Raw genomic sequence first — 25,710 nt, 5'->3', positions numbered from 1 at the left:
TTTTGACTGAGAAATTTCCTTGCGTCCCAAAAACGCACATTGTTTGGAACTGTGCGTCCTGTGGGTTAATTTTGCGTCTCGGACGCGGGACGCGGAGGTAACGAGATGGCTGATCTCTAAACTTTCTCTGAGTACTACTATGATTACCACTCCCACTAATACTACATTAATTAATTTAATACCTTCAACTTCAAAATAATAATAAAAAAAAAATTAAATTAACCATGATTTTAAACTATGTATTATCAATATTCATTATTCCAAACATGAGAAAGCATTCAGCAAGTTATGTACTGGAATCGAGCAAAAGGACTCCAAATCCCAACGGCCAAACCCGGAAGTGAAGTGCCGGCATTATTGACTCCAGCTGTAACGCAAATTACTTGGTTCAAACAAACATTCTAGTGCCACCGCACAAACGTGACGACTGTGCAAAAATAACTACATAAAAGACACCACTGTTACAGAAAGACTTTACACGCTATTCAAACTGCCGATCGCCAAGGACCGGCTCGAGGAACACATCACTGCTACTCACATATTGTGATGAAAAACATCACCCCTGTCACTCTCCACTTGATCGTAGTTTTGATATTATTAGACAGCAAATACTGAAGCCAAAATGTATGAACAATTGTGATTATTACAAACTTCACATTTATTTACATTGACTTTGGACAAGTCAAGTAGGGCTGATTTACGACGAAGGTCCTTTCCCAATTCTTACAAATTACTTTAATTGGTCACAAATCTATTCAATGACATGCTCAATTTTGATATGTAGGTGGTTTGAGAATTTTGGGGGGAACTTACCTGCGTCTTGTAACATGTTATGATCTGAGCTTTTGGACAGATGAGATCCTGGTTTTGCCGCCGTGTGCATTTCTGATGTTGTTCATTGTCGTCTGAGGAATACTCAGGGAGTTTGGGTGAATGCTCAGACACATGGAAACTAACACTCCCAAATGGAAACAATTTTCCAATCCCTATGGGATTACAGTGTGGGAGAAATATGTTACAAAGTGGCCCGGTGTTCATCTTTATTTCGTGGAGAAACCTATATTTTGGATTTTATGGGCAGTGAGTGTTTTGACAGTAAGATGTAAGGAGTACCTCTGGCGACCGAAACATTATGCTCATCACAAAACATAGATAACTAAAGATAACTAGAGATGCTCACCTAAACTTTGATTGCAGTTTTATGAGAGTGAGCAATGTGAAGCTTTTTTATATGAAGCGTCCCGGTCATGTGGTTACCATGCAGTGGAAACAATAGATTTGGCTGGCTCCTACGTCTGCTTTAAGATAAATAAGACTGCGTCCAACCTCTTTTAACAAAACACAAGTAACTTTATTCTCCTTTGACGAATGTCGAGGCAAATACACTAAAAACAGTCCACAATGGGTCCAAATGAAGGACAATAAACACCAATGAGACAAAACAATGGCAAAAGCAACAAAAGACATCAGAGCTCTTCAAGAGATCTTGAACTGAACAGAAGTTGGACAACCACATACAGTATTTTGATTGGGCCTTTTTCTGGCCACGATTATTCGTTTCATTTTATGTATTTATTTATTTAAATTCATTTTTTGTGTTTTCCAAACAAAAATAGTTGTTATTGTCAATAGCAATCATTCTATGAGGTAGTGCTTGCACATATCCGTGAACAAGGTTGTAAGATGGGCCTTTCGCTTCACTTCTTTTTTTTTTTTCATTTCCTGCGATTATATTCCAACATCCTAAGTAATTTCCTTATGTCCATTCTACTGTTGACTTCTCTTGCTATGAGCTGCCCCCTCTGCTTACACACTGTCAGCCTGTTGTCACAAAACGGATGGGAACATGCTTTGTACATGATTGAAAAATAGCCACCCGGAGGATCTTTCATCCTGTCTAACAAAATGAAAATCTCGACTGCAATCAAAGAATCCTTACTTTAGTCAACGATCATGATGATTGACTTCCATGAAGATTTTTTGAAAATTGGTCTGTACTTTGTGCCTTCGGTCAATTTTCTTCTCTCATCTCCCAAATATTTGAAGAAAGTGAACTTTTTCTTCCCAATCTAAACATGCAAGCTCCGACCACATTCTTTCAGCACATTGTTCCTCTTCTTTCTCGATATTCACTCAGTCCATGCCTCCATTATTTTGTCTTTTACTGCATTCACTGTTTAAAATAAAACAGTTCTAAAGGCAATCTCCCTCTCCCCGCTACAACCACCATCTGCGATCACCATCTTCTTGTCTTAGCTAGTTTTATCCAAACCCTATTTCATGCCATTTCCCATCCATACCTACATCCTCAATCCAACCCTTATCCCTGTGGCACAAAACTGATTGAGGATGACTGGTTCTTTCCTGGCTGCTCCGATTCAGCACTGGCCACTCGGCAGCAGGAGTTGGAGGAGGAACTGGCTCAAGCTCAGGGCCTCAGCCAACACAGGGCCAAGAAGCTGGCTGGACCAGCCCAAAGAAGCGTGCAGGTAGGCACATACAGCACATTTCTGTGAGTTTGCACTTCTCTCTTTAGCTATACCAACTCATATCATGTGTTTAGGTGTTCTATGACATTTTAATTCACTAAAGAATTCTTTTGGGAGAATTAAGTTGAACAAAGAGCAGCAACACCAACGTATATTATCTGTGGCAATAAAATCCTTTCACATACTGTATATTGTAAATCAGCGGTCCCCAACCTTTTTTGCCTCATGGACCGGTTTAATATCAGACAATATTTTCGGGGACAGCCCTTTAAGGCTCGATTAAATACAACAACATTTAATATGACCTGCATGAAAACTGTGGTATTTTCTAATCATAATAATAAACACGAATCATGACACGAGGAACGTCCTATCTTGCCACAACACTGTCTAGTCACTATGGCAAAGTTTAAATGTGCCATCAAAATAAGATACAATGCAAATACAAAGTGCATGAAAAGTACGGCCCACTCTGCATATTATGCAGAGTGGGCTTGGTGTGTGGGATTCTCCCATTGAGATAAATCCAACTCCTGATGCTGTCTATTAAATGTAGCCTTTTTCTTGGAAGTCGTAGACTCCTCTTCTGTCTCCTGGCTGGGCCTTTTCCACTTCCCAAAGAAATTTTCCAAAGACGTTTGTTTTTATTTTACTCATTTTGCGAGCTTCTGGGTTTCATTTTAGCGGTAGCCTATCACGTAACCGAGAAGCGCGCCTTGAACTGCGTCAAGAGTGACACACTGTAGATGGATGTCACAGAGAATCCGGTAATTTTTCAAAATAAAACGTCTTGCAAATTCTGAAATGAATAAAATGGAAGTAATGTAAGTTATTTATTGTTTCTGTGTGGCCCGGTACCAAATGACCCATGGACCGGTGCCGGTCCGCGGACCGTTGTTCTAAATAATCCAGTTCAAATTTGCCATGTCAGTGCTGAGACATTGCGAGCACAATCCCGTCACGCTGCTCCATAATACCCTTTTTCAAATGTTTCTCAGCTGTATTTCACTTTCGACTACTTACCGACATTTATATCCAACCCCGTTTGTTCTACAAAATCATGATACTTTGATCGTTTTATCTGCTTTTTATTGCTCTCCATTCCGCATTTCAACATCCTGCAATTATTGTGAGATGCATATTGGTATGTGTGCAGGTTTTTGTTTTGCACTCAAACATTAGCACCTCAAGCAATGAATTATAAATTGCCCATAAGACATACGACATGTAGACATAATCTATGCGTTACCAACAACTCAACTTCTACAATAGCCCCTACTCTAAAAGAGATTGTTTTTGCGAGATTTAGAATATCTTCTTCCTTAAAAGGTACAGTAGTTGTTTTATGTCATCTGTTTGATGGAATTGTTTTTACTCATAGGAGGATTTTGAATTTGATGGAAAAGCCCCATTCCAGGACTACCACAGCACCTTGGAGAGCACCACTCCAATGGAGGGAGAAAATATGGGAGGTTGGTGGCCTGAGTACAGTACATCTGGCACAGGTGGGAGAACTGCTAGACAGTTTATACCAGCATGCACCTGGTTGTCCTCACATTTGGGTCAGTCTTTTGTTTTTCATTACATTATAAATACTGGGAGATGTTTTGATTTTTGTTGTACTGTATTCATTTTTTTGTACTTGTTGATTGTTTTTGCCTTTCCACCATCTGTCAAGCCTTACTTTTGAAGATTTGAAGAATAATGTTCATTTTGTGAAAATTGTCCAACTAAATCAAATGATCACATTCATGTTTTTGCATTTTCATCACAACGTGCATGCTGGTTGAACTGACTGGTTTGTTGGGGTTAGTATTGTGAATGCACCGAACTTTGCTGAAATTATCTACACAACCTGTCAAAGCGTTTGGACACACGTTCTCATGCTTTTGAATAAAACCGGATCCAAACTTTTGGCCTATATTGTATTTTGCAATATAGTTCCCATCTTACCCCCCCCTCCATTGATTGCATTTTTTTGCACTGAATTTACACTACATGCTTCAAATGACCCAATTGAATTTTGTGGGCATGGGAAAAAAATTACCATATTTTCTGCACTATAAGGCGCACTTAAAAGCCTTCCATTTTCTCAAAAGCCGACAGTGTGCCCTATAATCACCTTATACATGGAGTTACAGTCTCTTTTTATATTCCCCATTGAGTTGTTTCTCTGTCAGTGTTCCTATGCCATCTAGTGGTGATTATTAGCAGGAACCAGTTGTAACCTAAAAGGGTTCTGCCCGACACTAATTAACTAGCACTGGCAAGACATTACAGTTAAAACCGTAGAGTCACAAATGGAAAGTTAACAGCACATTGTTTAGGCTAGGCAAAGCTGCCCTCCTGTGTGGGGGGTGACAAAGACTGGATTGTTGTGAGAGGGAAGACATTTCATCTATGCTGAACATACAGCACATTTGACAATAAAGTTGCACTTGACTTGACTTGACTTGATAAGAGTAGCAACCAATTTTAAGATCGATTAAACATACTCATGCATCTGGCCAAAAAGTCATTGTAGATAGATGGGAGTGGTAGAAGTTTGCTCTGAGCTTTTCATAGGAAGTTAGCTGTTTCTCTGGGAAAGTTTTTTTTTCTATATTTCTTTTATCCTTTCTAGATCACTGATATTCAGCTCAGATATCAACACAGGTTTGATGATACATTTTCTTGGGATGCCTAATTAAAGAACAATTTGTCAAAGACATTATTAAACAAGTCACAGATTTTTAAATACATAACAAAAACGATGCTAAATAGATAGATCGATCGATGAAAATAGTTTAAGAATAATAAGAATCACAATGGAGAAATCCCCAATTTAGAGCAGCAAAGTTATGAAAGGAAGAAAGTAGAAGAACCAAAAGTACAGGAGCTGCTGGAAAGCCAGCCACTCTCACGGCGCCATCTTGAAGTCATAATAACATAATAACAAAATAATACAACACAACACAAATATTTCATTTTTCAAGTTACCGTATTTTCCGCACTATAGTGCACACCAAAAAGTCTTCCATTTTCTTAAAAGCTCATCGAGTGCCTTAAAATCCGGTGCGTCTTTTGTATGGTCATTACGGTAATATGTCGACTCCAAGATGGCTCCTTCCTGGAGACATGCTTCCAATGTTGTAACTTGCTGTTGGTTCAGTGAACTGTGTCGCTGCTTTATTAAATACGTTTGTGTTGCAGCTCCGAAAAAAGGAGAGCTGTGGTGTTAATTTTTTCAAACAGTCTCAACAAGTTTCTTTTGATAGCGGTGCGGACACCCGCAGCGGCTCCTCTTGTTTTATGTTGAGAGGGAAGAAATTTCATCTGTGCTGTATGTTACACATACAGTACATTTGACAATAAAGTTTATCCAATCCAATCCAACAAATACAGGTACGTCTTTGTCTGTCTCCGTGCTTTCTTCTGTTCGACTCGAGAGGCGTTCAAGACCGTGTCCGAAAAACGTAAACTCACGATTACTTCAATGAAATTACAAAAATTGAAAATAATACATCAAAACTGAAAAGCAAGCGAGGATATCACAAAATAAATTCTATAGCCCCCCCCTACAGAATTTATATTGTGATTTCATCATTTGTGAATACACAATAAAGCAATAAATAACTACAACTTGACATCTTGTTGTGTTATTTTGACTTCAAGATGGCGCCGCGAGAGTGGCTGCCTGTCCAGCAGCTCCTATTTATTTTGTTCTTCTACTTCTTCCTCTCATAACTTTGCTGCTGTGAAGTGTGAATTCCTCCATTGTGAGACTATTAAAGGTTTTCTTATCTTATCTGATCGTACTGTTGGAGCCACGATAAAGGAAATGCCAATGGGTTTTGGGTTTTTCGGAGGCGGTCATGAACGCCTCTCGAGTTGACCGGAAGAAAAGAAGGGAAGGAGACGGACAAAGACACACCTGAGTTTGTTGAAAAAATGAGAGCTGTGGTTGTTGTTTTATTATTTTTTTAAACGCAGACTTTATTAATGGTTTTCACAGTCTCAGCAAGTACAGGTACTGTACGTCTTTGTCCGTCTCCGTGCTTTCTTCCGTTCCATTCGAGAGGCGATCATGGCCGCCTACGAAAAACGTAAATTAATTCTTTCTTCAATGAAACCACGAAGAAAATCAAGTGAGGAAATCACAAAATAAATTCTGTAGGGGGGATATAGAATTTATTTTTTTATTTCCTCACTTGATTTTCTGTTTTGATGCATTATTTTAAATTTTCGTAGTTTCATTTAAGTACAGAAATAGTTAATTTACATTTTTCAGAGGCGGTCATGAACGCCTCTCAAGTTGAACTGACGCCTCTCGAGTTGAATGGAAGGAGCGTAGCACCATCTAGTGGACGCATTGTAGATTGCGCCTTTTAGTGCGAAGCGTCTAATATATGAAAAAAATTTACAAAATAGCCATTCATTGAAGGTGCACCTCATAATCCAGTGCGTCTTTTAGTACGGAAAATACGGTAGTAAAGATTAACTCGCCATTTAAAAACTGCCTTTGGTATTTACTGGATGTTCTTTGTGAGGTGATGGGGTGATGATTCAAAGCATTTACGTGCAGTAAATAACGCACTGTAAATGACCTTTTCTTGTTTAAGTCATCACAATCATTGGCAATGTTCGCTGTCTAGTCAAGCAACCCGGTAATAAGAATGGGTCCAACAATTACGTAAAACCCCCAAATGAGAACGGCATTGATGAATAAATGTTAACTTAAGAATGTAACGTAAATGTACTATTTTATATGTGTATAATTTGTAGACTGGCATGAGATTGTATACACTGAGCAGAGACATTTCTTTCTGCTTGTTTTTCTTCCTGAAAATTAAAGGTGGTGTGCGGACTGTTGTGGAAGAGCTGGAGCTGGAAAGAAATCAATTACAAGAGCAGATACTGAGCCTAGAAGAGCGCTGTCAAGGTCTTGAAGATCGTCTACAGCTGCAGGCACGCATTGAGACCTTACAGGTAGTCTCATCCTTCACCCACATGTGACTTCAAACTCTGATCTTAAAGACTTAGAGAGACATCAAACCATGTCCCCCCTGTAAAGCATAATGTTCACTAACACACAAACATTTACCCACTGATGAATAAGTGCTAACTCATTTGGATGTCCCTGCCCCTAATTACTGGGATATCGAAACAAACCCCTCTAACACAGGTGACGTTTGATGTAAATGAAGATGAGCAGCCAAACTGCATCCCTCAGGTGTGTTAGGTCTCTGACCTATGTGTGCGCTGGATAGCACCTCTGGCGGTGACTACTAATGGTGTGGCGTGTGTGTTTAACCATGAATATAACATTGCATGTTTTGTGAACAGTGTTCAAAGAAAGTCCAATGTTTGGTCTCTGCGTTACTGCTTGTGGTAATCTGACGCACTTGAAAAATTAATGGGGAAATTGCATCCCCTTAATGATAATGTTCTACAGACCAATTTTCCAACTTGTGACAATAACAGGTCATTACGACTTTTTTTTTGGTCATCGACGTCTGTGTGCAGTGGTAATTAAACACACATAAAGTATGAGGGTCATTCAGTAAATGAGGTGAATTTTTCGGTATAAGGACTTCTAATGCAGATAGAAGCTGACTTTTTTTTTCCCCCCAACGTAGTCTCCCAGCACTGTCACACACTTTTCCTATCCCAGCTTTCAAACTTTGTGCCTCTCGTGAATGCTTTGAAGGGACCAAACAGGTGAAAGTCTGAAGGGGCAAGTTCTGGGCCACAAGGGGGTTGAGGGAGCAGATCCCAGCCCAGCTCGCTGATGGCCTGCACCGTTTGGGCTGCTGTGTGAGGCCTCATTTTGTCATGATTCAAGATGACTCCTTCTGACTGATTCTCAACTCAACTCAACTCAACTGTATTTATAGAGCACTTTCAAACAGCCATTGCCACATACAAAGTGCTGTACATGGAGCAACTAACATATACAACAAGAAAGCAATAAATCAGAAACAAAGATGTTCGAAAGCACCAAACATTAAAACTAAGATCAAATCTGAGTCATGCTGAGTCAAATGCCAAAGAAAAGACCCCGCCTTTGTTATTTATGTCTTTCTTGACCTGCCTCAGCAGTTCACAATAATTGGCACGAAGTTTTTAAAGTGATGAAGTTAAAAGTGTTGTAAGTAACTTGTTGAGACATCGGTCCAAAGATTTTTATGCTGAAGGAATATGGAAGCTTGTGCACAGATGGGAAAAGTGTGTGACAGTGCTGGGAGACTATGTTGGGGGGAAAAAAAAAAGAAAGTAAGCTATCTGTATTAGAAATTCTTATGGTGAAAATGTTACCTTATTTATTGAATGCCCCTCGTAATTACCAAGAAGAGAAACCAGCAGTGGTCGGAGAAATAAGTTGTATCTGACAAAAGAAATAACTGAAAATTTATTGAAAACTAACCATTGAAAATTAGACGTTGATTTTGCATTGTAAATCAAGAGAATTATTTTAGAAAAAGAAACTCATGAAACCAGCCTGGACAAAAAAATTATGGTACCCGTAGAAAAGATATGATACAAAGAGTCAAACGTTTAATGAGTCACAAACAGAGGAGGCCAAAGGACAAGATATTTGATGTTCAAACTGATAAAACTTTATTGATTTTAGCAAATAATCATTGGCTTGGAATTTTATAGCGACAATATGTTTTCAAAAATCTGAGATATGTGACAATAAAGACGAAGAAAGTTGAGGAATACTCATCAGACACCGGCTTGGAACATCCCACAGGTGAATAGGCTAACTGGGAACATGATTTAGTATAAAAGGAGCTTCCCTGAATTGCTCAGTCATTCACAAGCAAAGAGGGGGCGAGGTGCAGCTCTTTGTAAACAACTGCGTGAGAAAAAAAGGACAATGTTGCGCAATGTACAGTTGCAAGGAATTTAGGGATTTCTTCATCTGTGTTCCATCATACCATTAACAACTTCAGAGAATCAGGATCATTTTATTTTAATAAGCTAGTTTTGTTCTCTCTGGGCTGTGAATGTTTTCAGGTTTGTGAATGCTTTTAGATGTTGTACTTTAGGTTGTGTGAAGTACATTCAGTTGCCGTGGGTATAAAAGTTGCCTTGCCTTTTACACTAAATTCTTTGCCTAATGTTTCCCAGTATAATAATGATTTGTTCAAATCATTTAGTTTTTCTGTAAATTATTGTTTTTATTTTTTTTTTAAGTTGGAGTTGCAAAACAAGTACATTTATTCAAAAAAACAGTTAATTGTAATATTTTTGTTTTGGTGTTTTTCAAAACAAAGTACTGTCAGATAAGCATACTGTTGAAGCACCAGACCGAGAAGCAGCATCTGTGGAAGGAGCTGAAACAAGCTGTCTGGAGAAAATGCCCGTCAAATGTGAGACAACTGGAGCCGTTTACTCGTGTGCGAAAATAACTCACTGAGAGGTGCAGGCATTTCTTTTAAAGTTACACAAATCATTTGATTGCAGTGATTGCCAAAAGGTTGTGCAGCAAAATATAAAGGGTACCATCATTTTTACCAAAACCTGTTTCATGAGTGTGTTTGTTTTGTTAAAGAATACTCTTAAACCACAATGAAAAAGCAATGTCTGATTATTATTGGTTTATTTCCATCTAACTGATTACTTTTTTCAGATTCAAGTTATTTCTGTGACCAATGTGGCTTTTTCTTTCACTAACAAGAGGCACCAAAAGTTTTGTCCACATGTGTACATCCAGGACTTTAAGTTACTTAAATCCTGACTGTATTGATTACCGGTAATGTTTCTGTCCTTACAGAACGAGACCGAAAAATTACAGACCCAACTTGCCAGTGTGCGTAGTCAGCAGAATAGGGAAGCAGAAAAGCATCAGCTGCTGGTTAGCAGTCTCAATGAACAACTTAAGCGGTAGGTTATTCCAGTGATTAAAATGGATGCCCACCCTCAACTTGGTTTTAAGATTGCAATGTTTCTAGTGCTGTTTTGTAGATGAATAGATTACATTATTTGTGATTGGTGGTCAGTTACAGTATGTCAACTGACAACTAATATTTAAAGTTTTGGAAATTTAAGTGAAAACATTGCTGTTTTACAAGGAAGCAGGTATTTACGATTCATTTTAGAAATGTAATAGTCCTTCTTATGATTATTGTTTTTAGGCTCAGTGACACACAAGAGTGCCTGGAAAGCTCACTCATTGAGAAGGAAAACACCTTAGCCAAGACATCGGAAAAACTTGAGCTTATCAACAGACTCAAAGAATCTTTGAGTGAAAAAGAGATTCAGTACAAGCAGATGTCTGACAAACTCCTTCAGACTGAGCAAACAGTAAGAGTTGGCAATCTTTTGTTGTTGTTGTTTTGTTTACAAAGCTGGGCATGCATACTGCGCAAATTAAACCTGTTTCAAGTCCAATACCGAGCCATCCATCAATATTATTTTTCCTCAAGGCCAACTCAATAGATCAGTCAGTCAATTTATATAGTGCCCTTTATGCACAGAATGCAGCTCAAAAGTACTCTACGTGGACTAAAATCTACCTGTCATCTATTTGCCTAATGGGACACAGAAATGCACAAAAACACATGCACACAGGTTAGGAATAAAACCATAATGACCAAATAAACCTGAGAGTGCGTCCAGAACATCCTGGGGAGGAAATATCATCTCAGAGAACTGTCTGCACCAGGACCAGACATCAGACCGCAGCAACAGGCCACCAGCAAGGTGCACCTGGTGCACCGGCACAGAAGGGCTTGCACGCATGGCGAACCCTGATCCCATGGCCTGCCACAGGTCCCGGTGCAGAGGGCTCATACTAAATGATATTAGTAAGACTAAAATGATAAAAACATGTCAAACAGACCTCGGAACATAAAAGCAACATGAGGACAGAATATATACAATGAATTCATTTTCCGAACCGCTTTTGCTCCCAGCTGTCTTTGGGCCAAAAGCAGGTTACACCCTGAACTGGTCACCAGCCACGCGCAAAGCACAAATAGACACACAACCATTCACAATAAATGATGAAATGGAGTAAAATCCTAGTTGTGACAAGTGTAAAGAAAGGGTAGCATGAGAAAATAGGTAAAATGAGGAAATGCTAATGGAAAGTTTATATGAAAAGGCAGGTCTATAGGCTGTTCTTAAAAACATGAACCTGAAGGTCACGTGGTTATATCCTTTTACACATTGATCACTACAGAGACTCAACTATTTGTTTAAAAGCCAGTAAGAACTCAAATTTTCACAGTGTGCCCCATTTAAACCTATTATTATGTATCATTTTGTCATTCTTTAACTTTCTTTTGATGGCGGCACGGACACCTGCAGCGGCTCCTCTTGTTTTATGTTGTCTTGAGAGGGAAGAAATTTCATCTGTGCTGTATGTTACAGCACATTTGACAATAAAGTTGTATCCAATCCAATTCTCCTGAAAGTTTATGCCCGTCTTTCGTGTTGTTTAGTAGTGTTGTTGGCTTGATATGGGTTGGTCTAATTGTCTAATTTCTTATCCTCAGCTTGAGAGTGTTTCCAAGAAAAGCAGTATCTCAGAAAATCGCTGCTCTGAGTTAAAAGCAGAGGTCATTGACCTCACACAGAGGATGAGTGGGCTGAGAGACAAGGTGTGCTTCACTCTAATCTATTTTGAGATAAGATTAACCAATTTTGGCAGCTTTATTTTTTTGCTTTTACGAGTGAAAAAAGTCAAAATCATCCCATCCTCTTGATACTTTATCTGATTGTTTTTTTTTTTGTTTTTTTTGCAGAGTCAGAAGCAAGACATCATCTTAGACACATTACAATCTGAGCTTGACCAAACAAATGAGGAATTAGACAAGTTAAACACCACCCACCTGGAAGAAAGAGCCCAACTTATTCATGATCTTCAAAGTTGTGAGCGAGAGATTGATAGTCTGAAAGAAACTCTGTTGGAAAAAGACAAAGTACTCAATAGCAACATGTTGGAGTCTACAGAACAAATTACATTTCTCAAACAAGAGCTTCGACTCAAAGAAGAAAACATAGTTCAAGTAGAAAATGCACTGACAAAAGCACATCGAGAGGCTGCAATTCTACGAGACTCGCAGACTGCAGATCAGCAAGCCCTTAATAGTAAGATGGCTGAGCTTGTTGACAATCTAAAAGATGTTGAGATGGAGTTAGACAAGGCCAAAGAAGAAAATAAATCTAAAGTAGCAGAGATGGACTGCCTAATAAAACAGGCCAAGGAGGATAAAAAATCTATTCAGAACCTCCAGTCTAAAACTCAGAAACAGATTGTGAGCCATCACACTCAAATTTCGGAAGGTGAAGCACTTATCACTTCTCTAAAGGAACAATTGAACTTAGCTACCCAAAAGCAACACGAGTCTGATGCACTCATTTTGCAGCTCAAGGAAATAAATACAAACAATGAGAAAAATATTCTTAATAAAGAAGAGACATATGAAAATGAATTGAAAACTGTCAAGGATGAAAAGAACAAACTCCTGTCCCAAGTGCAAAAATTCAATCATGACATAGAGTTGTTGTCCAAAGAATTAAAGGACCGAGCACAGAGTGAGGACAATGTTCAACAAGAAATGGAGAAATGCAAGGAAATCATAGCATCTCTGGAAAACCAACTGAAGGCAAACGTTGAACAGGCAATGGATGAGAGACAGAGCTATAATGCAGAATTACAAGTGAGAGAATCTGAAAATAAGAAATTGCGCAAAGAACTTGATGACGGCATTGAAAATATCTCCAAAATGAAGGACCGCTTCACACACATGGAATCTGAGAAACAGCAGTTGCAAGAAAAGCTTAAAAATCTCACTGAAAACCTTGAACTCCAGAATCTGAATGGAAACCAACTTAATGACAAGTTGACATCTGCTCTTGAACTGAACAACAATTTAAAGAACCAAGTACAAAACTTAACAAAGGAAAATGAAAAACTTGGACTGGAAGTAGCTGAAACGGTAGCGACAGTATCAGAAATGACATCTGAAAGAGATTCTTTGCATGCCAAATTATCCACATTGGAATCGCAACATTTACAAAACAACAGTATGATTCACGAATTGGAAAAAAATAAAGAAGATTTAATTTTACAAGCTAGCGATTTAAAAAGACTTCTTGAGCAAAGCAAACTCTCAAACGACGAGGTTGTCCTGGCCAAAACAAATGAGTGTAGTCATCTCAAACAGTTACTTAGGGAGAAAGAGGATGCCATCACACAACTGCAAGGGCAATTACAGAGCTCCAGTTCTGAGCTAGATGAGTTGCGCGTTACAGTAGGAAAAAAAGAGCAGTTTGCCTCCGATCTTCAAGCAGAATTGGAGGCTCAAAGAAGTGAGCAAATGCAGCTTAAAGAAACATTGTCTCTTCTTCAAGAACAGGGTTGCAGTCTGAAGTCTGGGCTATTGGAGAAGGATACAACTTTGAAGGAAAAACAGGAAGAGTGTCATCGGTTGCGGGATGAAATAATTTCTCATAAGAATTCTGTATCTGAGCTCCAAGTGGAATTGGAATCACTGAATTCCGAACGCTCTCAGCTTTGCAAGGATCTGGAAGAAAGAGAAAGGATGATGGAAAATATGGCTCACCAGTGCCAAAAACACAAAGATGACTTTGATGGTGTGAAGAAGACTGTGAAAGCTCTAAAAAATGAAATAAATGAAATGGAAGAAAAGTCCAAAAAACTCAAATCCGAAGCAGACTCCAGTGCAACTGAGCTGAGAACCCTGAAAGCTGAAATGCAGACAATCGCGGAGGAAAACCAACAACTTCACACAGTTGTCAAATCCAGAGAAAAGGAGCTTGATGAGAAAATACAAATTGTTTCAAACCTTGACAGACAGCTTAAAGTCACTCTTGAGCAGAACTCCAGTTTTAGCATGACAATAACTAGTCTCACAGAAGAGAATGAACGACTACAAAAGGAGTTGGCACACAACATTTCATTGGCTTTGGAAGTAAAAACTGAGACTAATCTGCTCAAAGAAGAGAATTCTAAACTTGAGGTACAAGTTACAAATGATGAGAAGATAATTAATACTCTTCTGAATGAAAAAAATGAGCTTATTGGTTCCGTAAGTAATGCAAAGCAGGTCCTCCAGGAAAAGGAAATGTCAAACAAAGAATGCTTGCTTGAGAAAACAAATGAATGTAGTACGCTTTCTGAAACACTGAGTGAAAGGGAACAGCGGATTCAAACATTGCAAGAGCAAGTGAATGACCTAAAAAATCAAATTAGTCAGTTAAACCTCTCAATGGCTGAGAAAGAAGACATTTTGTTCAAAACGAAATCTCTCTTGGAGGCCCAGCAGGTCCAACAACTGCAGTTACAGGACACAATATCTATGCTTCAAGAACAGGGGTCTGTCCTAAAGACGGGGCTAATGGAGAAGGACACAATGTTTCAGCAGAAATCAGATGAGTGTCTTTTTCATCAGAATGAAGTCAAGCTGCAGAAGGACCTCGTGTCGCAGATGCAACGCAAGGTTGAGTCAGTCAGGCAAGAATGCTTCGAGGCAAAGCAACAGTTAGAACAAAAGGAACACATGTTACAAGATGTAACGAGTGATTTTGAAAACCAGAAAGAAGAGCTCCGTAAACGCAGTCAATGCGTGATTAAACTTGAGAGTCAACTTCTAGCCGTGAACAACAACTTAGCAGAGATGCAGATTACAATTGCCACCCTAAAGGATTCTGTAGTGACGCTCACTTTAGAAAATTCTCGACTCAAACAAGAGAATGAACAAATGAAAGCTGAGGTCATTGATTTTAAAGATGCCATTCAAGCACTAAATGATCAGAATGTAAGATTGAAATCTGAGCTTCAGAAATCTTTTGTTGAGCTTTCCAAATCACAGGAAGCACTTGCGCACCTAAAAACTGCAGTTCATGAGAGCAAACTCCAACTCAAAACTGCACGGTCAGAGAAGGACTGTCTTAGTTTAACCGTCCAAGGAAAAGATGACTCCCTGAAAGAACTTAAAGGTAGGATTTTTGAGCAGGAGGAGCAGCTGAAACAGAAAGATAATGAAACATTTAGTTTAAGGGTTCAAGTTACAGAGCTTGGAGATTCTGTTTGCAAACTTTCAGATCAAGTTCAAACTCTTACTTCAGAGTCAACAACATTAAAAAATATATTGGAGCAAAAAGAGCAGTCCAGTCTTGAAGATCAACGAAATGTCACGCTTGCGAATGAAACTTTGAACGTTAATTTAAAAAACAAAGAAAAAGAGTGTGAAATCCTAAAAGCACAAATTTCACACCTTGAAGAAAATTCTTGTAAGATCAACAGTACTCTCCAAATGCAAACAGTAGAAACAAAAAATCTCAAAAAGGCCTTGGAAGAACGAGACTGTAGTCTTATGGAACAATCGCAATCTCTTGAAGATTTACAGCGAACGGCCGATGAGTTGTTGCTCTTCAAAACTCAGTTCATGGAAAGCACAGAGTTAGTGTCACAGTTACAAAGTGAAATGCAGATGCTGTCATCGGACGTTTCCAAACACAAAATGTCAGCTGAAGAAAAGCAAAGTGCCCTCATTGACTTGCAAGAAAAATACGCCGCCAATTTGGAGGATTTGCAGGATCTGAGAAAGCAATTGTCCCAAAGGACCGACGAAGTGTTGACCCTTCAGACCCTATCAGATGAACGCGACACAGCAAAGACCGCGATAGAAGCTTTGAGAGAAGAGCTGTCTGCAATCCAACGTGAACTCGAGAAGACACAGAACCTGAATTCCCAGCTGTCAAAGGAAAAGGATGACGCGTTTGCCTCACATCAAACAAGTGTCTATCCAATGAAAGTTGAAATAGAAAGACTAAAAGCTCAACATCTTCAAGTTGTGGCGCAGATGAACGCATTGACAGAAAATCTGGAGCAGAGAGAAATGTCTTTACATGCTATTAACAATCAGTACACAGCCCAAGCCAAACATACATCTCACCTGATTTCTGAAATACAGAAACTTGACTTGCAAAACAAGAAGCTTCATGAAGAGATCAATTTGGCCAAGGAAGAGCATCAGAGCTCTCTCACAGCCGTCAGCAATGAAAATGCACGCTTAATCGAGGATATTAGAAAACATCTTGCAGAGAAGGAAGAGCTGGAGAGGCGACATCATCAAATTTGCGAGTCCCAGGGGGAGCTCAAGGTTCAGTTGGAGCAGCAGACCAGCAGCATGAGTGAAAGCATCCAGCAAATGGTGTGTGACAAGGAGAGCCTTCAAACAAAGGTTAGTGCTCAAGATGAGGAAATTTCTCGATTAAAAGGTAGCATTCATAAAATGGAGCAAATTCTGCAGGACACTGAAAAAGAGTGGCTCCTCGTTCTAGACAGAGAAAAACATGATAAGACCTTACTGGTAGAACAGTTGAGTAAGGTTGAAAAGGAAATTGCATCTAAAGACGATAAGGTGAATGTTTTAAAACAGGACCTAGACAGTTTGCAAGAAAAACTGGCTGAAGCATTCTCCGCTATTAGCAAAGGTTCTGATCTGCTCAGTGCAAAAGAGTTTGAGGCATCAACATCTAGGGTGCAACTCGAAAAGGTCATGGCATTAGTCAAGGAAAAGGATAATGAGACGGAAAATTTGCAACAGACTCTTAAGGCTGCAGAATGGGAGGTAGAACAACTTGCAGCAAAATTCAGTGGTGCTGAAGCCGCTGTCTTCGCTCCTTCACGTGAGGACACATCACATTTACATCAATTAATAAAACAAGTTGAGGCAAGTCATTACTCTGAGATAGATGCTTTGAAAAATAAGTTGGATAGTACAAGAGCAGATTTGGAAAAAATGCAAAATTCAATTGATCAAGAAAATAAGAGTCATTTAAAAAAAAGTCAAGAAATTTCCCTTTTACAGGAGAAAATTGAAAATTTACAAAGTCAGCTGAAGAGTGAGACACAAAAAGTGACAGAAGCTTCTCTCGAACACTCGTCTTTACATGGCGAACTTAAAACAAAAGATGATCAAATCAACTCAATGACCATTCAGATAAGTCATCAAAAGGAGTTACTCATTGGGCTCAGTCAGCAGTTAAAAGAAAAGGATGCATCCATTTCCCAAATCATGGAGTCTGCTTTAAATGACAGAGTGAAACTTGATGGGGAAAATGCTTACCTATCAAAACAACTCGCCATGATCAAACAAGATTACCACTCATCCACTAGGCAGTCTAAGGAGATTTCTCTGCCGCTAGAGGAACGTAATTCATGTTCCCTAAGCGAGAATGAAACTCAGACTTCAGAAAAGCTTGGGCTGCTTCAAGAAAACACTGACCTAAAATGTGAGATTGCAAGGATTTCTAAAGACAATGATACAATCAAGAAAAAACTTAAAGCCTCTCTCCTTGTTCGAAAGGATCTGTTGAAAAAAGTGGAGGAGTTTGAAAAAAAATATGCTGGTGTCAACAATGATCATGATGTTTCACGTTTACAAGAAAAACTTGTGGAAGCAACAACACAAGCACAGTCTGCCGCAGAAGTGTATGAGGAAAGGATTTCTCTCCTGGAAAAGAAATGCCTCGATAAAGAACGGGAGCTCCATTATCACAAAATGCAAACGGAAAAACTTGCTGAACAGCTGGAATCTGAAACAAAGGTTTTACAATCGACAGTGAGTGAAAAAGAAAGTTGCCTGGCTGATATGTTGCAGCAACTCGATGAGAAAAGCATCCTAATCCACCAGCTTCAGGCAAGGGCTGCCGAGCAAGAAGATAGTTTTGAACGAGATAAGAAGAGCCTAATGAAAAATGTGGAAGAGCTTCAGAATAAAATCACAGGATGTACAGATCAATCTAAAGATGCTTTCTCCATTGATAATGCTGATGTGTTAGAGAACAAGCGGACACAAATGAAGCAAGAAAAGACAATGCTCGAGAACAAGACCCTGGCTGCATCACTAGCACGACAAGAGACGCTGCAGAAAGTTGAAGACAATGAAAAACAATCAACCAAAGGGTTCAATGAACTGAAAGACGAGTATAATGCTCTCTTGGAGCAACACTATCAGCAGACAAATGAGTTCACTGCCATCCAGTTAAAATATAATCAGAGTCTTGCGGAACTGGAACAACTCCAGAGAACCTCATTGTCTAATTTAGATGAACTGAAAATTTTAAGACACCTCGTTCAAGAGAGGGATGCAACTGTGCAATATTTAAAGACTTCCCTGGCAGAAAGAGAAAGAGATTGCTATCCTTTATCAAAATTGCCAAAACAATTGGAAATTCAAGACAAGGCTCTCATCTTAAAGGAGGAAAGCGCAGAAGCGTTGGCCTCAAATCTCCAAACTCAGAGTGCAATAAAAGAAGAGAAAGTGTTGGTTGAGAAATCCAAAGAAAAATTTAAAGGTGTTGAGGTCCTGTTCAAACAGGAGAAGCAAGGTCAGCTGAAAACAAATGGTGAAAAGTGTCAAGACACAATGGAAGAAAATAAGACTCATTTGGATCAAGTGTTAACTCTTCAGAGTGTTTTGACAGAGGCACAGCAACTGCTGTGTGAGAAGGAAGACAGTTTCACTAAGATGCTTGGAAAAGCACAGTTGGACTGTACTGAAAAAGAAACAGACATGGTCTCATTGAAGAAAGACAATGAAAATGCCTTGAGAATAATGAATGACCTCAGGACAGAGTTAGGTAGACTTCATGCACAGCTGAACCAGTGCCACCATGTCAAAGAGCTGATATATGAAGAGATTGCTGAAAGGTCCATCAAGGAAGAGCATGTGAAGGAAGAGGAGTTAAGCTCTGCGAATAGATGGGCTGAAGACATGAAAACAGCTCAGAAACCTCAGGATGCTAAGTCTGCAATGTCAGAAAAGGATGAGCTGATCGCTGCACTTCATTTGCAGTTGCAACAGCTTAGTTCGGACCATGAGGCTTCCATTATGAAGATGAAACGAGAAATCGACCATCTTCATAAATCGCAAGATTGTGACAAAGTCAGTGATGAGGACAGCCATCATAAAATGACCCTCCTAACGAAGAAACTTCAAGCAGCTTTAGTCTCAAGGAAAGAACTCATGAAGGAAAATGCATCTTTGAAAGAGCAAGTTGGAAATCTGTCAGCAAACATCAACACAAAGGAAGCTGAATGTCTTGCCCTAGAATCCTCATTTTCAAGACTAAAACAACATAATGTAGACCTGGAGATCAATATGAAATGTATTAATACTGATAAAGAGAAGCTTAGATCGGAAGTTGATCGTATCTGTCATGAGAATTGTTGTCTAGCAGACGCATGTGAAAGCTTGAAGCAAACCATAGAGAATATCACCCAACAGAAGCAAGCGTTTTCCTGCCAGCTGGAATCTCTGAAAGACTCTCAGACAGAGGAGCTGACCAAATGGAAATCAAGGCATTCGGAACTTAAGCAAGACTATGAGACCCTTTTACAAGCATATGAGAATGTAGGCACAGAAATGGACAAGATGAGACAACTTTTGGAAGGGGCCAAATGCGATAGACAGGAAGCCCTGAGAAAATTGCACAAATCTGATACCGAGATGGAAATTCTGCAGGGCCAAGCGAAGCAAGTGGAGGAAGAACACGAAAGACTGAAAGAGAAAATGCAGACTTTTTCAGAAGAAAAACAACACACGATTGAAGGTCTGCAGCAAGCAAATGATAGCATTAAAAAAGAACTGGCTGAGATCAATGAAGCCCACAGAATGGCAATATGTGAGCTGACAAAGACAAATCAACACTGCGAGACCGAAATTCTACAATTCAAGTCAGCACTGGAGGCTTGTAAAGATCAGATCGCAGATATGCAGGTTAAAAACAGAGAACTGACTGAAAAGCTTCAAGCTAGTCATTCATTAGAAAAACAGTGCATGGAATCGAGCTCTTATAGAAAGAGCATGCAGCATAAACTTGATGAGACACCAAGTGTGAACGGTTCATTGACTGCCCAGATTGAGTCCAAGGAGGCTGAATTTAGTGCTCAACTTGAAAGCTGTCATGTTTTGCAGAAAGAAAATAAATCTCTTTCGGAAAGAATTGAAAAACTACACAATGATCATGAAATGCAACTGCGCCGAAAAGACGATGCTATTCATGATCTTAAAGATAAGATGAAGCTGCACAACCAAGAAACCATCAGTCTCAATGAGAAGGTTAGAATTTTAGAGGATGATAAGTGTCTTCTGCAAGAGGAGCTAGAAAATGTTCAAGAGTCTTCAGACAAGGTAAAAAATGAAAATGAGTACCTGGAAACCGTGGTCCTCAACAGTTCTAAAAAAATCGATGCCCTTTCTGAATCCATCAGTGTTTTGCAAGCCCAAAACTTGCAGCTGTCTTCTCAGCTTACAATTAGCAAGGAGATAAATGACACACTTCGCCAAGAAAAAGAGGATGGGCATCTTAAATTAGTCCGAGACTTTGAGAATAAGCTCAAGGCTATGCAGCGAGGCGAGGAAGGGTCCAAGAACACCAATAAAGAGCTGCAAGAGCTTCTGAAAGAAAAACATCAAGAAATAAATCAGTTGCAACAAAACTGCATTAAATACCAAGAGCACATTTTGCATTTGGAGAGCTCTTTGAAAGCCTCAGAGTTTGCATGTGAAAACTTGAAAAAAGATTTGAATAAATGCTCTGATAAAACCTCTGTTGTTGAAGAGCAAAACAAACAAGTTGAAGCCAATTTGATCGCGTGCAAGACTCACATCCAGGTGGCCACAGAGAGAATTGGAAAACTTCAGTTGGAAAGAGACCACCTTAAACTCTCTCTTGAACATGTTAGGTCCGAAGAGAAAACCAAATTAAAGGAATCTACAGTTGAAAAAGAATTCAACTCATTTAAGGACAATGACGTGATGTTGCAGAAACAGATAGATGATCTCAAGAATTTGAATGATAAAGAGAGTCAGAAAGTCACTGAGCTAACGCAACAAATGAACTCTCAAGATCTGAAGATGAAGTTTCTAAAGCGAGCGTTGGAGACTAATGAAGCAAAACTGTCTGCTTTGTCATCCACGCCTCATGGGGCAAACGCTGCAAAACTTTGGAATGATTTGTACCTCAACGCCTTGCAGGAGAAAGATAACCAGCTCACCGAACAAGGTTCTGCCATGAAAAGATTGCTAGAGGGTATGAGAGTGAGCGAAAAAGAGCTGAATGATCTCCGATCAACCAAATCGAGACTGGAGAGTGCCATAAGCATGTATTCAGTTGCTTCTGCTGCTCATCAGAGGCAGATCTTGGTTCTGAGTGCGAGCAACGTGGATCTCTCTGAGACTGTCGAACGTTTGACCGTGCAAGTAAATGAACTCGGTGCTCAAGTTAAAAAGGTGGAACAAGACCAAACCTCTCTTGAAATACAGGTTGCTGACCAAGAAGATGAGATTTCACGTTTGCATCTTCATTGCAATTTGACAGAAAAGATAAATGCTGACTTAGACTCACAGCTGCTTGTTTTGCGGGCTGAGAATGACAAGGCAAAGGCCGAATTTGAGACCCAAAAGGGAATTTCCCTACAAATGAAAACCCTACTCCAAAGCAAAGATGCTGAGATCTCCTCTCTTTTGTCCTGTCGGGATGACCACATGTTAGGATATCTTCAGCAGCTTCAGACTAATTGTCAGTCCCAAGAAGCTGCCTATGAGGACAGGTTAAGAACTTTACAATACCAAAGACAAAAGGCCGATAAAGAGTTCAGAGAACTTGAGGCCACAGTCAGAAGTCTGCAAATTAGCTTGAACAGGTCAGTCCAGGAAAAAGAGCAGATGTCAGCCAAGATGGAAGTGGTCAAGAAGTCATTTGTGTCTTTACAGAGGGAAAAAGAGCAACTGATGTCCGAATACAGAATACTCGAGGCAAAGAGCCATTCAGAACTTAAAAGTGAAGAATACTCGCCTGACAATGAAGGTGGTGCAACCAAAGGCTTGAAACATGAAATTAAGAAATTATTACATCAGATGGATGACCTAAATTCAGAGAATGCTATGCTCAGGGCCCAACTCATTCGGTACAGAGAGGATTTGAATCAAGTTTTATCCTTAAAAGACAATCAGTTAAAAGTGTTGCTAAAAAAGCAGGAGGATGTCATAAAAAATCTTGAAAAGCAAAAGACTGCAGCTGAAAAAGATCACACAGAAGCTCTGTCAGTTCTCCAAAACGAAATAGAGGTGAGGAAGGCGGATCTTTCTACACTTAGAGCGCAGGTGACAAAACTGCAAAGTGATAGGGTGAGTCAGAAGGCTACAACTGAGGGCAAAGTGGTTGCTGATCTGCAGCAAATTGTGCCGACTAAAACAGCCGAATGTATTGATCTTCAGCAAACACTTCGATCTCAGGAAACCCAAATTAATGACTTGACGAAACAAATGGAGCGGCTTGAAACTGACAAAAAACTAGCTAATTCAGATGACCAACACAATACTGAATGGGCTGCCTGTGAACGTGAGACGGAGCTAATGAGGACTGAGAAAGAGAGGGCTGAGCAAAGGGTCACAGCAAAAGGCCTACTGGAAACGGAGCAACAGTTGTTGGAGGCCCAAAGGCAAAACAGAGACACAAAGGCTCAAAATGAGTCCCTTTGCAAAGCCATGGCAGCCTTGCAGAATGACCGCGACCAGCTCATTGAAGACTTCAAGGTCTTGCGAAACAGGTATGATGAAGAGCTCAGAGAGACTCAGGCAGCTCTGAACAAAGTTCAGCGCGGTTTCCAGGCTGCTACATCTGATGTGGAGATGTTTACCAAAGAAAGAGCGATCCTTGTTGACCAATTAAGAGCTTTGGAGAGCAAAAACACTCATGCAGAGCTCAACAAGTTGCTAGGCGAGCTAAGAAAAACTCTGTCAGAGAAAGAAAAGCAACTGAAACAGGTTGACCTGGAAAATTCCACCTACAACAGGCAGCTCTCTGCATTCTCCAAATCCATGGCCAGCCTCCAAAATGATCGTGACCGGCTGGTTGATGAATTGGCAGAGGCCACGAGAGTGATTGAATCCAGGCAAGGGTCAGGCCTGAAAACTGTCAGTACCATGAATGAGAAAAAGTCAAAAGGAAGCGCTTCCCAGATTGAAAAACATGGGGCGGTAAGTAATGTCATCTGCAGGTTTGATTTTGGCTGTCACTTGCACTTCAGCGTCCTTACAGTGTTTCCTTTTGCATTCGGCATGTGGGGTCAAGTCAGATTTGCTTTTTTTCAACATTCCACATGTACCTTCTGCATGGTGTTCGGGTGTGATGTACATCAGCTGCTGTCAATAACGTTGACTGTTCTCTGGGAGTTCAAGATTCATTTAATCGACACGCTGTTTGTCGTCTACTGTTGCTTGTCTTGCAGATGAATGAGCTGTGGCCTAGACTGACACCAGACGTAGAAGCCAGTAGTTTGCCAAATGAAACAGCTGTTCTAAGGTAAAAAAAAATTTTTTTGAAATACTTGCATGTAGTGGATACTCATGAAGGGGAACTAAACCCAAGCAGTCAAAATGTTATATTTTAAATGAGTTTTAAATCTATCTATCTATCTATCTATCTATCTATCTATCTATCTATCCATCTATCCGTCAGACAGTGACAAAACACCACATATGGGTGATTTTCGGTCAGGTTTATAAACTTGTGGTTTCTACTGGATAAGATAAGAAAACCTTTATCACAATGGAGAAATTCAAAATTTACAGCAGCAAAATTTTGAAGGGAAGACAGTAGAAAAACAAAGTATTTGCGAGCACAAAATAAATTTAAAAATGAACTGTACACAGTACGTACAGAATGCAATATAAAATCTAAGATATAAGCATATAGGCTGCATAAGGTGGCTTTTAAAATGGGTGAGTGGGGGTGAGTCCAGGTTTTCAGGTGCGTCTTTTCAATAGCCTGACAGCAGTCAGCAGGAACGAGCAGCGGTAATTCCTTCTTGCAGCGCGGGTGTATCAGACTCTGGCTGAAGGAGCTGCCCAGTGCTGTCAGGGTTGCCTGGAGGGGCTGGGAGGGTCTATCCATCATAAGTGTTGGCTTAGCTAGCATCCAGCATAGTGGCGCGGACTCGCATCGGCTGTTCTTGCATCCTTCAAATTGGTACCCTAACTTATATTGACTGTTCACCTTGCATTATGCATAACGTTAGAACGTCATCAACGCGCTCCAAGGGCCAACTTTAGAATAAAAGCCAAACCAAAAACAAATGGATGTCAATGTCTGATCAGTGCAAAATCTCCAAAGCCTCTCAATGCCATAAACACTCTCGAGGGCCAAAAGAAGCAGTATATTATTTGGTAGTGATTTGATAAGGGGTTTTCAGTAAGATTAAAAAGGTCCAATATTTCACAAGGTCATGAATATTCAGTAAATTTGATTGACGAAACAGATTATTGGTGTGTGCCAGAAATTGAGCCTCATGTGTCACTGCTCATTTTTGCAATATGAATAATGGATGTATGGAACATTGATCAATGTTTGATGTTTATGTCTGATGTGGGTATTCCATAGCAACTTATTCGTTCTGTGAAATAACTATTTGACCAGATCCCAGCCATTCTTCTAATCCCATATTTCTCCGGTTTATTGAGTAAATGTTCGTGATTTATGGAATAAAACACTTTTTTTGAGATCAATAAATATACCAATTGCATGTTTCTTTTTGTCCAGGGTGTTTGCTACTTCAACTGTGGCAGTCAGTGCCATTGATATGGTCTTTTTTGCTCTGAAGGCATACTAGGCTTCATTTAATATCCGATGTTTGACTGGGAATTTCTCTAAATCTGAATTGAAGAAACAGGTTTAGTTCCCTTCAGTAGTCAACAGTTGTTCATCACATCCCCGTCAAGAGCAAAACTATCACATCTGTGTTTTTCCTGCATCACATACCAGCATGTTTACAATGTTCCCACCTGTTGGATACTCACAGCAGTAATCATATTGTGACGCTTGTGTACCAAAGAAATGTCAGCAAATTAACGTTTTTCTACTGCTTGCAGGTCTGAAAGAGGCACACAACCAGTCGAGGTAAATTTGTGTACTATCGTGTTTTGACTGTGGCATGTAATCTCAGGGCTGTCGCACATTGCGTGATGCTTCCGAAACCAACTGGGACCCGACTATCACAAAAATAAATAAATAAACGACAGTTGGCCACTCACCCCCACTCATTGGGCAATGTATCATAAGGACTCCTTGTGATGTGAACTGTACAAGCCTGTATTGTGTTCGTGAGCTCCTCATAGAAGATATTGTACCATATCATGTATTTCTTTTTTTTTTTTTTTTTTTTTAAGGGGGCTAGTTATTAGTTTAGTTT

The 25,710-nt window shown here is 39.7% G+C and overlaps 1 protein-coding gene across 5 annotated transcripts in view; it reads left to right on the top strand.

The window, feature by feature from the left end:
• Positions 1 to 25,710, top strand: part of LOC109529218 (golgin subfamily B member 1-like) — a 68,320-nt gene that overhangs the window by 34,581 nt on the left and 8,029 nt on the right. For 2 of the 5 annotated variants that reach the window (XM_019892492.1, XM_019892526.1), the window contains 10 exons: positions 2,339 to 2,489; positions 3,871 to 3,994; positions 7,324 to 7,457; positions 7,654 to 7,701; positions 10,252 to 10,361; positions 10,613 to 10,781; positions 11,978 to 12,082; positions 12,227 to 23,500; positions 23,752 to 23,825; positions 25,391 to 25,418. In XM_019892492.1, coding sequence (XP_019748051.1) covers positions 2,339 to 2,489; positions 3,871 to 3,994; positions 7,324 to 7,457; positions 7,654 to 7,701; positions 10,252 to 10,361; positions 10,613 to 10,781; positions 11,978 to 12,082; positions 12,227 to 23,500; positions 23,752 to 23,825; positions 25,391 to 25,418 — 12,217 coding nt within the window. The remainder of the gene's footprint in view (positions 1 to 2,338; positions 2,490 to 3,870; positions 3,995 to 7,323; positions 7,458 to 7,653; positions 7,702 to 10,251; positions 10,362 to 10,612; positions 10,782 to 11,977; positions 12,083 to 12,226; positions 23,501 to 23,751; positions 23,826 to 25,390; positions 25,419 to 25,710) is intronic. The other 3 variants (XM_019892509.1, XM_019892501.1, XM_019892519.1) reach the window with 3 other exon arrangements.

The sequence above is a fragment of the Hippocampus comes genome, unplaced genomic scaffold, assembly GCF_001891065.2.
Source record: "Hippocampus comes isolate QL1 unplaced genomic scaffold, H_comes_QL1_v1.1 scaffold198, whole genome shotgun sequence".
Lineage (NCBI taxonomy): Eukaryota > Metazoa > Chordata > Actinopteri > Syngnathiformes > Syngnathidae > Hippocampus > Hippocampus comes.
The sequence above is the reverse complement of the archived record's forward strand: the minus strand, read 5'-3'. Positions and strand labels throughout refer to the sequence as shown.